The 13,419-nt window shown below is 39.5% G+C and overlaps 2 protein-coding genes across 7 annotated transcripts in view; both read left to right on the top strand.

The window, feature by feature from the left end:
* Positions 1–10,443, top strand: part of PPFIA1 (PTPRF interacting protein alpha 1) — a 53,764-nt gene extending 43,321 nt beyond the window's left edge. For 2 of the 6 annotated variants that reach the window (XM_083422502.1, XM_083422503.1), the window contains 8 exons: positions 300–326; positions 1,377–1,552; positions 1,649–1,746; positions 3,147–3,322; positions 3,606–3,674; positions 6,058–6,223; positions 7,795–7,865; positions 9,047–10,443. In XM_083422502.1, the coding sequence (XP_083278628.1) occupies positions 300–326; positions 1,377–1,552; positions 1,649–1,746; positions 3,147–3,322; positions 3,606–3,674; positions 6,058–6,223; positions 7,795–7,853 (771 nt within the window). In that variant the 3' untranslated portion in view covers positions 7,854–7,865; positions 9,047–10,443. The remainder of the gene's footprint in view (positions 1–299; positions 327–1,376; positions 1,553–1,648; positions 1,747–3,146; positions 3,323–3,605; positions 3,675–6,057; positions 6,224–7,794; positions 7,866–9,046) is intronic. The other 4 variants (XM_083422506.1, XM_083422504.1, XM_083422505.1 and 1 more) reach the window with 2 other exon arrangements.
* The window catches only part of CTTN (cortactin), a 37,652-nt gene continuing 30,408 nt past the window's right edge, over positions 6,176–13,419 (top strand). Inside the window, exons 1-2 of the mRNA XM_083434720.1 lie at positions 6,176–6,223; positions 7,795–7,865. The gene's annotated coding sequence lies outside the window, so the exon portion shown is untranslated. The remainder of the gene's footprint in view (positions 6,224–7,794; positions 7,866–13,419) is intronic.

The raw sequence follows: 13,419 nt of genomic DNA on the forward strand, positions 1-13,419 counted from the left end.
TGGTATATAAATTCAATAAATAAATAATAATAATAATAATAATAATAATAATAATAATAATAATAAAAAATAATTATTATTATTATTATTATTATTATTATTATTATTATTTCAACAGCCATAATGCTTGTTTTGATAAGTTTATTGACATTAAGCCTTCTACAGGTTTGCACAGTTAAGCCATTTGATTATTTTTTGCACACTGGACTGCGGCCATCACCTTGAATTTTCTTGCATTACTAAACTTACAAATACTAACATTTGTGTGTTCTTTTGCTTTTCTAATTACGTAACATCAGGAAGATGTGGAAGGAAGCTGGGCTCAGGTTGGAGACTTTTCTTTTAAACCTTCTGTGTAAAACATCAAAGTTTATTTAACCATAGAAAAGTTTTTAAAAAAAATACATTGAAAAACATTTTTGAGGGGAAATTAATGAGTAAATATTTCACATGTTAACTCGCCCAAAATTTATTTTGAGAAATTATTTGGCATGGAGGTTGGCATTATATTACCTAATTTTGAGGCTTGTTCTCCTGGGGTTCATCACCGGCTTGTGATAGCACAGCAACAAAATGTGTGCCTTTTGCTGATTTTTGTTTCTGTCACAACACATTCAGATTCAACTAAAATCTGTTTAAATAAGTTAATAACATCTTTCTAACAGCAGCCACTTCCCACTTTGGGTAGCTGGCCAATGCCAGTGATTCACATTGTAAACACGTGAAGGGATGGCTTCACATGACATGGTAAGCCAAAATACGACTTCATTGAGGCAGTGCAAACATGCAGGGGAACTCAGATCTCATTTGCCCCTCCATACTCATTTTTACAACTGCACCATGCTGCCTAAGCTAAAGTTTGGCTTTAGTGTATCATCCAAACCAGGAATCATGGTTAAGTCATCCTCTCACTAACCATGAGCTGTAGCCAAGAACAAATTTCTCTGTAGCTCGTGGTTAGTCAGGAGAGAACTTAGTTTTGCTCAGTGCAAGGCAGCAAAATGAAAGTCCAGAGGAGAGGAAAACAGCTCCTCTGCAAGAGCAGGTTCTCACAGTCTTACCAAGTCATTGTTTGCCCTACCCAGTTGTGCAAAGCAGCTCAAAGTTTGAAATGGGGAATTGAAATGTACCAGGAAGCTGCAGCCCTGGCACTATCAGAGAGTTTGACGATGTGCGTCTTCAAATCATTCTTCGCTGTTCACCTAAATAAATGCTAGTTGCTGTATAAATAAAGTGTGAAGTGGTTTTAATTTTTAAAACATTGCTTTGCATCTTCAGTAGTTGCAACCTCTTTCTTGTGTGAAACTGTAAGGCACTGACTAAATATTTTACACCTTCTTATTTAAAATTACACTTCAATGGTTTTCTTTAAATAGACCTTAGCCTATGGTGATATGAACCATGAGTGGATTGGCAACGAGTGGCTTCCCAGTTTGGGGCTCCCTCAGTATCGCAGCTATTTTATGGAATGTCTTGTGGATGCTAGAATGCTGGACCATTTAACTAAAAAAGATCTCCGTGGTCAACTTAAAATGGTTGACAGTTTTCACAGGTAAATAGATTTAAAATAGTCTTTATTAACGAGCATTTGGTCTGTGCATTTCAACATACTTTCCTAATGCCTATTTCCTTTTTAACCTTTTAACAGAAATAGTTTCCAGTGTGGCATTATGTGTCTGCGGAGATTAAATTATGACCGAAAAGAACTTGAAAGAAGAAGAGAAGAAGGTTTGAATGAGATTAAAGGTAGCCATTTTCTTTCCTGGATTTGACACTGTTTATGAGAAGTATATGAAATCATGATCCTATATTTTCTGTTGGTTGTAAAATCTCCCAAGTTGCAAGTATGTTCAATGGTAGATTCATGCCAGTGTTATATTTTGTATAGAGCTGGTGTTTATGGGGTCTAGCATAGTGTTGTTAGGTCCTGTGTTCAGAACGTTTTGACTGCATACTGGAGCCACTAAATCTATGGTGTGCTACCTAAAATACCCTTGAACTGTTAACAAGTGCCTATATTTCTTTTCCTTCCTAAACAATTATATGTACAACTACTGGCCCTATTCATTTGTGAAAGAAGGAAGAATATGTGCAGTAAAAAACTAGTGCTGTTCTGATCTCTCCCTTGTGGTGCAATTTAATGGGGCAAGATACAGGTATTCTAAATAGTACTTACTCTCGTAGTTGCAAGAATAAATAATAAAATAATAATAATAATAATAATAATAATAATAATAATATTTCAATATGCTGCCCATCTGACTGGTTGCGCCAGCTATTCTGAGTGGCTTCCAACAAATTAAAACACAATACAACATCTAACTTGAGTGGAAATATTTAGCCAAAGGGAGTGGGTAAAATTAATATAATAAAAGCGCATTTGCAACTCCAGTGAGAGAGAAATGCTAGGCATCAAAAGAGACTGGAATAGCTGCACAAGGAGCTTTGAGGTCAGATTTCGAATGCTATGGATGTTTCTGTTTCTTTAAAGGATACATAAAGTTTGCTAAAATTGTGTTTTAGAGACTACCGTGATTAAACAGTATTCAAATTCTTGAAGCAAACAAATGCAAAATAATTAATGTTTAGAAATATTTGCCTTGAAGTTTTTTAATATTAAGAGCTGTATCCAACACTCAATGAGCAAACACAGTAGATTTCAGTTCACACAACAAACTGAGCTCCTGCAATGATATTTGGTCTTCCTTTCCTCCCCTACTGCTACCTATGTGCCTTCAAGATCTATTCCAGAGTGCTGGGGAATGCTCTGGAACAATTTTGGGGAGATTACAGGGGTGAGGGGAGAAAGGTTTACGTCAGTTGCCTTGTGCAATGTTAGATTCCACCCAGTGTCTACAGTGTTGAAGGAATATTTCATAACCATTATATGCCAGTATCAGACATTTAGCTGCTTCATACCTTCCGTATTTACAGTCCCATCTGTATTTGGTGCAGAACAATACAAACTGTTGACAATGTATAAAACACTTCATTTGATACTAATTTTAATCAAGTGGCAATGCAGTCCCAACATTTATTTCTAAGCTTCAGTAGTATGCAGTACAGGAACCACACCTGAAAGAAATTGTATTTTATATATATTGTCAACTTTTTAATAACTCATAACTTTACTTCCCCCCCTACAGATGTCCTTGTCTGGAGCAATGACAGAATGATTCACTGGGTGGTGTCGATTGGTCTCAAAGAATATGCAAATAACCTTATAGAAAGTGGAGTTCATGGCGCACTTGTGGCCTTAGATGAAACTTTTGATTACAATGCATTAGCTCTTTCTCTACAAATTCCCACTCAAAATACACAGGTAATAATGCAGAAATAATTTGATGGGGATGATTCTTACTCATTATCAGAATATAGCACTGAATAATAATTTGTAGTGTGTGGCATATTTTAACCCTGAAATACTGTATTGGTGTCAAAGAGCATAATGAATCTGTGGGATTGGGATTTAACGTTTTTTGAAGGCAGAAGTGGGAAAACATATGTTGACTCTTGGTGCCAGATATTCAATATCTTATTCATATAGATTCTTCAACTGTAACCCAAAAGTTTGAAATAAGTTTTGCTAATTCTTGTTCACTTAGGCTCGTGCTGTGCTGGAACGAGAGTTCAACAACCTTCTAGTTATGGGCACAGACAGGAGGTTTGATGAAGTGAGTATTTTGGTTTTTAGTTCTATGATTCCATCCAGACTTATTAGAGAGCCAGTGTGGTGTAGTGGTTAAGAGCGGTAGTCACGTAATCTGGGGAACCGGGTTCGCGTCTCCACTCCTCCACATGCAGCTGCTGGGTGACCCTGGGCCAGTCACACTTCTTTGAAGTCTCTCAGCCCCACTCACCTCACAGAGTGTTTGTTGTGGGGGAGGAAGGGAAAGGAGAATGTTAGCCGCTTTGAGACTCCTGAAGGGGAGTGAAAGGCGGGATATCAAATCCAAACTCCTCCTTCTTCTTGTACATACAGCCACCATGAGTTAATGAAATCCTGCAGCAATTCTTGGGCTCAATTATGGGGACTTTTAACTGTAGTGTGTTTTTGGACTCCCCCTCCCCCAAAGTAGCACACTAACCAAACTACAAAAGCGGTCAGGTGTGAATAACTTTAGGATCATTTACTTTAGGTGGCAAAGTGCCCACTTACCATGGGGAGCAATGGAGGTGAGGTCAGGGCTTTTCTAGAAACTGAGGTTTAATTATGGTTATGCAGCACTGGAAAGAACTGAGCAGTCATATAATCAAGTAAGCCTTGATTTTAAAAAAGCAGACTAAACATATAAGAGTGAACAGGGACAAATGGAAAGGTCAAATTTTATAAGTGTTGGTTCATTGTTGTTCAGTATCTCAACAGAACAGAGCACAATATACACCCTCCAACCCCTCTTGGAGATCTATGGATGCTATCCCTGGCTTGCTTTGTTTATGAGACAGCTGAGTTTCTGTAAATTGTACTCCTTCTCAATGAATTTAAATAGTTTCTTGATTTTATCTCAAAAAGGATGATTAACTATTGAAAGGCTTCCTAGAGGGAGAGCACAAGAGGGTGAGGAGGAGGAGTTGTGGGATGAATGGTACAGCTGTGCACTGTAGCTTTCTGCTTCTGAGAAGAGAGCTGGTCGGAGGGGAATTCACAGAAGGAAAAGGCTTAAAAAAGAAGAAGTATAACATCACCTTGTCTTTCCTTCCTTACGTTCTGTTGGAAATGCCAAAGAAGGTGATGGTGATTCAGTGAGGTACAGGACACACCAGGAGGGAACTTGCAAACTGGGTGAGGGACAAGGGATACTCAGGGAAAAGGGGAGTGGTCAGTGCCAAAGGGAACTCAAATTCAAGGGAATTCCAGCATTCCAGAGCTGTTAAAGCTGAGTGGAAAGAGGCTTGATTGAACGAAAGAGTAGCCCTGCAAAGGGAATTTCCAGGCACACAAAAAGGAAAGCCAACTGTCTTGTTTGTCCTTGTTTAACAAAAAGGTAGTAAGCTTTTCAAGGTTTTTTTTTGTTGTTGTTTTTTGAAGTTCAGTTTACAATACTGCTTGTGTTGTTTATTTCTCAGGGCTGTAGGTAGCCAATTAATAGGCACTACAGCGATTGAATTAGAACCATAGGAGAACTGTAGTCCTGGAGATCTCAAGCTATTTGAATCACTCTCTCGTCCACATCAATGAGAATTTTGTGGGAAACTCACAGCTTGATTTGTCTGTCCAGCTAAATTTTTGCTTAGCTTATTTTCTCAGACAAAGCAAAAAGGAAACTGTTCAATGTACACAAAATGGCAACATAATTGCCCTTCTCACAAAAGGCTGCAGAAACGTTTTTTTTCTGCATTAATTTGGAATTCAGTACTGAATATTTGTAATTAATGTAGTATCTGCAAATTCCTATTAGACGGGGGAAAGATGAGTAAACTTCTTTCCTTCAGATACTGACAGCCATGGGAGTAGATAGTCTTTGAAAAAGATGCATGAATATTGAATTTTTATACCGTATTTTTCGCCCTATAGGGCGCACCTGCCCATAGGACGCACCTAGTTTTTTTGGGGGGGGGGATAAAGAAAAAAAATATTTCCTCCCCAGACGCGGGGCTGGGGCGGGGGAAGCCCGAGCTTCCCCCGACCCCAGCCCCCAGAACAGGCTGCTATCCGCAAGCCTTGGGAGCCCGGCGGGAACTCCCGCCGAGCTCCCCAGACTTGCGGATAGCTTCCTGAAGCCTGGAGAGCGAGAGGGGTCGGTCCGCACCGACCCCTCTTGCTCTCCAGGCTTCAGCGAAAGCCTGCATTCGCCCCATAGGACGCACACACATTTCCCCTTCATTTTTGGAGGGGAAAAAGTGCATCCTGTAGTGCGAAAAATACGGTACATCACCAATAAAACAATCAACAACGTGCAAAATATGTGGTTTCAAAGCATCTAAGAATCTAAATCAAAGCACAATGTTCTGAGCCCTCTTGAATATCATGGTTGTGTTGTATGTTAATCATATATTAAAGTGTATTGCATTTCTTTTTTTCATGTTCAATCTTTGTTACACTTGTTAACTTGATAGGATGATGACAAAAGCTTTAGACGAGCACCTTCATGGAGGAAGAAGTTCAGACCAAAGGACATACGGGGTTTAGCAGCTGGATCAGCAGAGACTCTCCCTGCAAACTTCAGAGTTAACACCTCAATGTCTTCACCTTCTATGCAGCCAAAGAAGATGCAAATTGATGGTAATGTAGTGCTTATTTTTTTTAAGCATGCTGATGATTTATGCCTGAGGTTGTAAGTGGAATCGTCTGCTTTCTTTGTATGGGGAGCGGGGAGGACTTAACCCTGTGCATGACTTTCAGTAATGCTTTAATTTGTCAGTGAATGATGGCAGCATTAGTAATACTATTTCAGCATTAATAACTGTTGACTTTCTGTGAGATCTAATGAAGCAAACTTTAGGATTGTCTTCAAATGGTTTAGAAATCTTTTAAAAAAACATTTATCTCTGTGTGGTAATGGAACACATCTGAATCTATTATCCATGTAGCACATAATGCAATATTGTTGCATGCAATCCACAAAGTATTATTGCTGTACGTAATCCAGTTTCAGCTGAGCTTGTATGGTGTTCTTCTCCAGTCCCCTTGGTGGATAGGTATTATTCAACAGCTGTAAGTGGTAGATTCTACCAGCTATGCAGGTCTTACTAGAAAACAACCTGATTCCTTAACACAGGGTGGGGAGTCTCTGGCCCAGATGCGCTCTCTCAATAATGATATTTATTAGCCAAGACAACCAAGGCAGTTTCAGTGATGTGACCAGGGCTAAAGTCAGATTGGAATGGATCCAAGTAATTGGCTTTTCCAAGCATTCCTAAGGCTGGGCCACCATCACCTTCTCAAACACCTTTCTCCAAAACGGTATATTTGCCACTGGGCAATAGTTTTAATACTCTGGGTCCAGGGAGGTCATCTTAACGAAGGGACACAGAGCTGCCTCCCTCAGGGCAGATGGGACACCTGCTATAGTGCCCTCTCTCATGTTTTATAGAATTGTAGAGTTGTAAGTTACCAAGAGAGTCATCTAGCTCAACTCTCTACAATGCAGGAATCTTTCGCCCAATGTGGGGCTCGAACCCATGACCCTGAAATTCTCTACTGACTGAGCTGTCCCCTTTCCTTGACCTCTCTTCATTTTGATTAGTTCTTTTATGGGCTATGCTAGTCAGGTATATGGTCAGTATTGGCACAGGAGCATAAGGCTAGGAGTCACCTGACCTTAAACACCTAAGTGAGAAGCTGCCATGTGAATATAGCTAGTATGAGGCTTATAAATTCATGACCCCAGGCACCACATTGAATGCTGTTCCAGGGATAAATCTGTTAAAGAACCTAGGAAGCTGTCTTACACCAATTCAGAGCATTGGTCCATTAGTATTGCTTCCAATTCCTGAGGCCCTCTGCACACAAAGCGTGTGGTTTGCCATTGAGCTATGACACTTTTCCCAAATTTGTGATTGGGGCGTGTGGTTCTTTTGACCTACTTAGGAGAATGGAAGGTATATGCTGGTGTAGTTTGGTGGGCTGCAGCCAATTTGACAATTATCGGTGGCCCTCAATATGCGCAAGGTTTTCCCATCCTTTTCATAAAGTGGCTTACAAATACAAAGTAGTGAATATGTAGCCAATTATGTTACATTCTGCGTAGCTAACATTTTGTAACTTTATGTTGTTACTGTAACTGCATTGATATGTGATTCTAATACTAACTGCATGCTGTGTTCTGCATGTCTTCCTGATTGTTGGAATAGGCAATGTATCAGCAACACAAAGATTGGATTCTGCTACAGTAAGGACTTATTCATGCTAAAGCCTTTTATTGGTAAGTAACAGTGATAGCCTCATTGTGGTGCATTGATGTTTTTAAAGTTACAGTATACAAATATAGGAACACATTCTTGACATCTTTCTGGTTGCTGTCTGTGGCATGCTGAAGTCCACATTGATTCGGAAGATGTCCCCCAGAACCACAAACTGCTGTCCAGCCTCATGAATTTCGAAAGCAGTTTTGTGATTCAGCCAAGCAGCTGTAAAGAGGAAGCTGGTGTGATAGTCCACATACAGCCTCAATATATAATCCCCCTTTGAACAGCTGTCACACCTAGTCCCCAAACTACTTTTTAAACTTCGTAATTTAGACATAAGTTTGAGTTCTGTGGGGACACCTTTTGAAAGGCTCTGGGCGCAGGAGTCACACCCCCTTCTTTATTTATTTCTGTATTTCTGTTGTCTTTGTGAAATGGGCAGTATATAAATATTTTAAATAAATCTACATTAGATAAATGTAAAAAAATAAATATTTCCATGCGCTGATAACTGTACTTTCAGCACCGGGCTTTCTAGTTTGTTTTTGGAAGATTGAAAAGGGGGAACTTTTATGTAATGTGCAAATAACTTGTATTGGGGTTTGTAGTATTGTAAGTACAAATACATCTGTATACTTCAAAATTTTTATTCTGTTGTACTGGGTAAGTGAATGAACAAAAAGCCATGCAGGACGCTGCTCCTTACCCTTAAAATTCTGTCCAGCCCTTATAATCCTGCTTTAAGGAATAAAGGCTGCCTTCATGGGTATAACCAAGGGAAGGCAGGGGGGCAGCCTGGCTACGCCCATGGCTAGATCAGCCTCTTCAAGTAAATGGTTTGGTTTTTGTTTAAAATATGTCTGCCTTAATTATATCTTTGGGGAAGACAGTGCATGGGAATACATAACATTTTATTGTATATAAGACTGATTTATAAAATATTCCATACAACTGATCAGCTTTTGGATGTAGAGGAAAAGGGAAGTCTGGGCAGAGTTTGGTTTCCCCCCTTCCTTTGCCTGACAACCAGTTGGCACTGTGAGAGGCTTTCACTGCCTCCCTTGATTGAGGCTGTGAAAAGAGAGTAAAACTGCATGTAGTCTCCCCTCTGTGCTTGTCATTCCTTAGATCAGAGAGATGGTGCATACATTTTCCCGACTTGACTTCTGCAACTAACTGAGTCTTACTTTATTTTCAGTTTATCCCCACTATTTCTACAGATGACCTGAAACATTTTGAATCAAAGACCGTATTTTGGAAACAATTCAAATCTTTAATCTTGTTAATACTTGTTAAATCAACACTTTGAAATATTTTATTACAGAGTTTTTAATTAGATGAATTTGTGAGTACTATAGAGAAAGTATTTTAGACTTAAATGTTTCTTATATTTATGTAAGTGTATGTGAGTCTTATTACTTACCTTTGTATTCAGTCTATAAATCAAATTACTGCCGATTTGTTAATTTTAGTCTCTTCAACTGAATGTACTGTAATGCTTGTATCTACCCCTATAAGCAATGTAGGGTTTTTGTAAATTATGCAGTTATTGTAATTATCAGTAATACGTTTTTAATAATAAACACAGGTGAAAAGGATTTTACTATCTTTGTAAAGGTATCCTGACTCAAGCAGTATATATATTTTGCCATTTGGAAAATGCTAGCTAGCTCTAAAATGTTAAATAAATCCCATTTTTTTCAGAGAAGCATATGTTTATTAATAAAGTGGGCATGGTTCCTGCTTCTATTTCCGTTCATAACTCTACTTTTTCCACCTAGCATATGATTTTAATGTGGCTTTATTTAAGTCTTCTGTTCAATATAACTTGCTTTAAATGAAATTCTAAAATGTGGGATTTATTTGAATACTATGAAATGTGTGTGAGACCTGGTGAGCTCATTTATAACTACTTTTTGTGGCTATATTTGTACAGTCTATGTTCATTGACTGAGCATAAGCCATAAGCGGAAATATTTTCTCTTAACCGAGGATAGCTCCTAATAGTACTCAATAGGCAACAAAGTGCTCTCCTGTATTTTGATGTGAAACTGTTTTTCGGAAAAATACTGATGCAATTCTTCTAAGTGGACCAATCATGATGCGCAACTGTCTCATGACAAAAATGCTGATGGCCCATGAGGCTAAAGCGTGTAGTAGTGCAACTATTAAAAAGGCCTTATTTTTCTTACGCCATCTTTTGCATATATTTATAAACTTGTTTTAAATTCTGGACAAAAAATTAATTGTTAATAGCGTTAGCCATTTCAACCAATATAAGTAGAAAATGCATCATTCTTTTTTTAAATAGCATCTTTAAGAGGCCAGCGAGGAATGAGTTCAGATTATGGTGCATTATTTATTATGCAATAATATATACAGCATGTCTTTTTCTGTTTTGGTTTTGGCTCTTTTTAATTGTACGACTGAAATTCATTGTTACCGTTTTGTTGTTTTTTTCTATTAATCTTTTATGTGTACTTCTGATTATGTAACAAAATATGTACAGACTAAGTACTTTTGAACTATTTTTATCACAGTATTATTTATTGCTTTCTTTCAATAAAGTACTGAAGCATTTTTTTCCACTGCCAACAATGGCGCTTGAAGTGTTTTGAAGTGAGATTTCAAGTAATTAACTGATGTGGATGAGATTTCTTGTGAAGCATCCAGTCATGTTCCCCTTTGCTGAAACCAGCTTTCCCCAGCCCACATGCCCTCCAGATGATTTTGAAGCACAACTTCCAGAAATAGACTACAACTTGGGTGAGGCTGGTTTAAACGGAGGCAAGTCCCATAACCTTCAAGACAATTAAGCTACCTGTGGTGTAGCACAATGTGGTGTTCTAGTAGCTTTGCACTACAACTCCCATTCTCCTATTGCCCATGCTGGCTGAGGACTGATGTGAATTACCCAGAACATCTGGAAAGCACCGCCTGTGCTGTGTCACAGTCTGTTTACGTTCCTAAAGTGTAGCCCTACATTAGATTGCGGCTTTGATGGTTAACTCCATTGGACTCCAGTGCAACTTCGCAGTAAGCCTGCATAACAATGCATGGCTGAGCACCTCAGCTGTGTGCAGGAACCCTGCTGATGAAAATTTGTCTCAAAATGTGCCACATAAAACAAGCATTTCCAGAATGCTTCAGTAAGTAGGTTGCTTTTAAACCTTTTGAAGTTCACCCCACAGTTGAACTGATGAAACTGCTGTTGCCTTCTGCCATCCTCTTGTTTTCTAAATGGCTGCTTAGCCCTGTGACCAGGAGCTATTGTCATGTAATCTAGGGATTATCCCCCCCCCCTTTCCCCCCCCATCTATGCTATTCTAGCACTTTAGTGTAGAAACAGATTAATATTTCTGGTAGCTATAGCAACTCTGTGTTGAATGTGCTTTCCTCAATATTGAATGATAACAGGAACCAGCCTCGGTTCTCTCTGCAGTCATTTCAATGCAGATGAATCACACATTTCCCCTAGCTTTTCCTTTCCATCTCAGCGGTTCACAACTTGCCGCTCGCATTTTGAGGTGCAAGCACAGAATCAAACGAAACAGATGTTTGCTACCCTAGAGGCAAGGAGTTGCAGCTTCTTTTCTTGCAACTCAAACCCTGGAAAGGAGGAAGATTAATGTTCCCAGCAGTTTCCCCTTTTAATTCTGTATCAGTATCTTAGACCTTGGGTAGTCAGTGTGGTGTCTGGCACACTGGCAAACTCCCTCAGTAAAGATGGGAGCAAGGTACTATGACCAGGTTGAAGGCACGTTAAAATTTAAAACACCTCCCGACAATAATTATTGAGAGGTCAGAGATTCTCTGTACATGGTAGTGTTTACTAATGCAGCAGCAAGGATTCTTTATATAAAGGAAAACCTGAGGCCACTTATCCCTCAACCAGTAGATCAAAGTATGAATGAGGCATGTTGGAAACAAGACTGGAATTTTGTTTATACACATTCAGTGAGGGTTAAAGCTCAGTGATTACTCTGGGAAGGTACAATACTTTGTTTCAGTCAGATCACTTTACAGAAGTAATTAAGAACTTTACTTAAAGCTTTACTTTAAACCTGTTTCTAATTAAACTAATTGTTCCAAGAATGGTTATTTACTCAGCCAGTAAAACACTTTCAGACTCCTCCTAGAATCTTTTCCTTCCCCTCAGAAATAATCTGGGTTGCCCAGCCTAGCGAAATCCTGACCACCCAGCCAAGCCTTTAAAAGCCTAAAATCCACCTAAGCGCTACCTGACCATTTATGTCAGGTTCTCTTCTTCAACTCTCCACTCCCTCGTGATTGGTCAACACACCCCCCCAGCCCTGACTGGCTTCTGGGTCTCCAGGAGGTTGAGCCAAGGCCCAGTGTCCATAAGTGTCCTCCAGATAACTATTCCTATCATCCCTGACCATTGCCCATGTTGGCTAGGGCTGGTGAGAGCTGACTTAGATCCTCATGAGCCTTTCCATCACTTGAGATCTGGCTGGCTCTTCTCTCCCCATGCCATAAGAAAAGTTTTCTGCTTCAGTTTTGTAGAATATTCTCTCCTGGGAACAGTGATGCTCTCTGGGCCCTATTCAGCAGAATGATAGACACACAGAGAGAGCAGGGCTAGATTTGCACATTTTGAAGCAATGCGATGAAGCAAGCGATGGTGCTAATACTTGGAAATCTTGTTGAGGTCAGCCACAACAGTTTTAAGAGAAGCTTTTAGAAACTTGCTTTTTAGCATATAACAGTCATGTTCCAAATTTCATTCGGCTATAAATTCCATAGATGAAATTAAGTTGCTTTTCTAGACTCTTCTTCACATTTTTGCCACCATTAAACTGTATTGTGAATCACTGCTCTTCTTTCCCAATGGTGCAACATCTCTCATTTACCCTAAAAAAGGTCTATAGGAAATTGTATCCTAGAACATTTTTTTTTAAGCTGCAGGTTTCCAAAGAGTAGAAAAGTGTTCCTTAACAGTTTCCAATACATACATACATGTTTTTAAGCAGTCGGTCTCTGCTCTGTGCCCCAAACATGAGTTTCCAACATCATTGCTATTATTTGGAGTTCAATAGACAACTTTTTTAAGCTATAGAAATGCCATTTTTAAAGCACGGATCTCTGAAGTTTGGACTTGCAGGTGGTAAAAAGAGTGTTCTGTTTACCTCTTCTTCCCATGCACATGCCTGGCAAAAGCAGCTAGAGTGCTTCTCTCTTCTACAGGAGCTTGGCTGGGGAGAAGGGAAACAACCTGAGGCAGAAAAGTGGAAGTGACCCGTTATTCCAGGTCAAAGACTGTTGCTTTTGTCCTCCCTCTGCCGAAGCCCTGGATCCCTCCAGCTCCTTTCTTCCTCATTTGTGATGGCCCTACACAAACGGTCATGTGAGGCTGTAATTTTGGGGGCAAAGTGCCATCAGTATGCTAGTGATACTCTGCTCTATTTCTCCACAACATCTCAATCAGGAGAGGCTGTGCAGGACCTGGACTGGTGCCCAGACACAGTGGTGGGTTGGACGAGGGGAAAAAAACTGAGCTTTGAATCCCAGTAAGATGGAGGCGCTGTGGGTGAATGGTTTCCTGTGTCT

Source organism: Podarcis tiliguerta (genome assembly GCF_965153285.1).
Source record: "Podarcis tiliguerta genome assembly, chromosome: 1".
Taxonomy (NCBI): Eukaryota; Metazoa; Chordata; class Lepidosauria; order Squamata; family Lacertidae; genus Podarcis; species Podarcis tiliguerta.